The sequence below is a fragment of the Lolium rigidum genome, chromosome 2, assembly GCF_022539505.1.
Source record: "Lolium rigidum isolate FL_2022 chromosome 2, APGP_CSIRO_Lrig_0.1, whole genome shotgun sequence".
Taxonomy (NCBI): Eukaryota; Viridiplantae; Streptophyta; class Magnoliopsida; order Poales; family Poaceae; genus Lolium; species Lolium rigidum.
In genome coordinates, this window is record NC_061509.1 from 218,368,170 (window position 1) to 218,370,984 (window position 2,815).

At 51.6% G+C, this 2,815-nt stretch overlaps 1 protein-coding gene across 1 annotated transcript; it reads right to left on the minus strand.

Moving 5' to 3' along the window:
* Positions 1–213: 213 nt before the first annotated feature.
* LOC124688148 (cysteine-rich receptor-like protein kinase 44) lies at positions 214–2,815 on the minus strand. The gene is made up of 7 exons (XM_047221862.1): positions 2,557–2,815; positions 2,341–2,451; positions 2,094–2,239; positions 1,799–2,009; positions 1,130–1,367; positions 900–1,050; positions 214–812 (listed from the first exon to the last, which is right to left on the minus strand). Exons 1-7 carry the CDS (start codon positions 2,633–2,635, stop codon positions 483–485), a joined length of 1,266 nt encoding a protein of 421 aa, XP_047077818.1. The 5' UTR covers positions 2,636–2,815; the 3' UTR covers positions 214–482.

A 2,815-nucleotide genomic window follows, 5' to 3' on the forward strand; every position in this document is an offset into this window, starting at 1 on the left:
AAACAACTAATCTTGCCTACTGTCGACCGATGGACATATCTGTATGCCAGATGCGCTCCTTTCAACCTCCTGCAGGTCCTATTTTATCAGGCCTCAGAAACATCAACCACATATATATGACCCATCTTCAACTTTAGACAAAGACCAGTCTTCAGTTCACCTTTACATCTTAATTAGGACAAGTAATTCCGAAGCATCTTCCTGGTGTCTATGTCATGGTGCGAAGCTTCCGAACGCAAAAGCTCCTCTCATTTTCTTTAAGCAAGAAGAAAGATGCTACTGAAACAATATTTACAGAGTGCTGGTTGGTAGCTAGCTCTTGCTGAAAGAACTGAACAACTAATCTTGCCTACTGGTCGATGGACATTTCTGCATGTCGATGCTAGCAATATATTTCTCTCCCACTCATCATCGTGTGCGTACGTAGTGTTGTGGACGCCTCACCCGTCAGCACGTAAACACCAAAATATAAAACATTTCCTTTATCGTGGCTGGATCATGGTGATGGACACGTCGTTGACGGACTGCGTCTTGGACGTCGTCTCGGTCCCGAACGAGTACCCCGACGGCGATACGGCCTTCTTCGTCCTGGCGAAGAGCGGCGGCCGCTGGGGCGACGGCAGCGACGTGGTCTGGTCGCTGATGAGCATGAGCAGGGCGCTGGACATGGTGGGCCGGAGCTCTGGGCTCTCCTGCACGCAGAGCAGGCCGGCGTGGTAGCACCGCCACACCTCGTCCTTGGAGTAGGCGCCGTCCGCCAGCGACGCGTCCATGAACTCCGCCGCCCTGTCCTCGTTCCAGAACTTCCACGCCTGCACACACACACACCATTGATGTTCAGTAAAAACTCTGCATTTGTGACCGAACGGTTCAGTTAACGGATGGTGTGAAGGACGTACGTCTTGGATGAGGGTGTGCTGGTGCTCCTGCATGTACATTGCGCCGTTGCGCTGGCCGCTGAGGATCTCCAGCACCAGCACCCCGAAGCTGAACACGTCCGACTTCACCGAGAAGACGCCCTCCATCGCGTACTCTGGCGCCATGTAGCCGCTGCAATTTTCCAGATTAACACCTACTCAACTGACACGTCATGAAGATCATACATTGGAATGTCGCATTGCACACTTACTATGTTCCGACCACGTGGCCAGTGTTGACCTCGATCACCTCGTCCTCGAAGATCTTAGCCATGCCGAAGTCGGAGATCTTGGGGTTCATCTTGTTGTCGAGGAGCACATTGCTGGCCTTGAGGTCCCGGTGCACGATCTTCAGGTAGGAGTCCTCATGGAGGTAGAGCAGGCCGCGAGCGATGCCCAGGATGATGCTCTGCCTCATCCTCCAGTCCAGGTGTGCAGTCCTTGCAGTACCTGATGGCAAGAGGGTTCATCACTTCAGTAAAATTCATGACAACTTTTCCTTGTCTGCAGAGTTGTAATTTTGGACTTCCGAGCAAGGCTCACATGGACGCTACACGAATTTTCAAGCTACTTAGGCTTCCCATTGACCTATTTGGCATCGATCTGGTAGCCTCATGCCCTCATTTAGACCTAATTGACTCAAAATCAGTAAAGTAACGAGATAGCTGTAATCTGGTTCAGCCATGTGCAGGCACGCTCTTTCCATGTGTCGCCAAATCAAACCCGATATTCACACCTAATTCCCAACACACCAAAATGGCCAATTAATCAGACTGATCTCAGACACTGTCATGTTGCACGATCGAGGAGATAATTCTACACGAGGACTGCTGCTTCCAGAGTTAACGGAGGGGAAGGGAAAAAGAAAAAAGCAAACGAACCGAAGAGGAATGCGTCGAGGCTCCGGTTGGGGAGGTACTCGTAGACGAGCATCTTCTCGTCATTCTCCACGCAGCACCCCAGCAGCCGCACCAGGTTCCTGTGCTGCAGCTTCGCGATCAGCTCCACCTCGTTCCGGAACTCCTCGGCACCCTGCCGCGACCTCGCCGACAGCCGCTTCACGGCGATCTCCGAGCCGCCATCCAGGACGCCCTGAAACAAATCCATCACTCAAGATTCAAACACGTCTAGTCAATGACAACTAGCTTCGATTTTGCAGTGCTAGCTCGTACGTACCCTGTAAACAGGACCGAAACCGCCTTCGCCGAGCTTGTTCTCCTTGGAGAAGTTGTTGGTGGCGGCCTGGATTAAGGAGAGGTCCATCACAGGCAAGTCCGAGTTGGACAGTGGCCTCAGCCTCTCTATCTCATTCCTCTTCACAGCTGCAAAATCAAGAACCAAACAATTCTCCAGTTAGCTAGTTAGTACTACTGAATACTTGACTAATTAACCAGCAAGATGAGTACTAGTAATTGTAACTCACCGTTGCGTTTCCTCCATCTCCAGCAGTAGACGCAGTAGCAGAGAGTGCAGATGATGACGACCACCAGGATGGAGACCATGATAGGCATCCCACCCTTGGAGCCTGCATGTCCTGGCAACACACACACCCAACAACAACTCGATCACCTTCCTGAACTGAAGAACACTTAAAATACCAAATCATCTCTGCAACTGCTAAAGCAAGAACCGGGTGTACCTGAATCACTGCTGATCGCCGCTGCAGGTGCGGTGTCCATCAACCGGCGATGTCGAAGACGGTACGGCGATTTAACCATGTGTTCTACTTCCGGGCCGTCCCTCCGCCTTGGAGCCGTGAGGATCGCAGCGTTTAGTGGGTTTTTCTTATTGCTGTTGGGTCGTCGGAGTCTTGGAGAGTCGCACTTGTAGCTTAGGATATGGAGACGTAATCGGTTCGTGCTACTGTTGTGCTGCTGGACTAATGTGTACAGGACATA

Excerpts from the sequence above, each read along its gene's own strand:
- LOC124688148 (XM_047221862.1), bottom strand. The coding sequence starts at position 2,635 with ATGGTTAAATCGCCGTACCGTCTTCGACATCGCCGGTTGATGGACACC. Across the intron at positions 2,240-2,340 it reads GAGATGGAGGAAACGCAACG|CTGTGAAGAGGAATGAGATA; the intron begins GTGAGTTACAAT and ends TTGATTTTGCAG. Across the intron at positions 813-899 it reads AGCACACCCTCATCCAAGAC|GCGTGGAAGTTCTGGAACGA; the intron begins GTACGTCCTTCA and ends GTGTGTGTGCAG.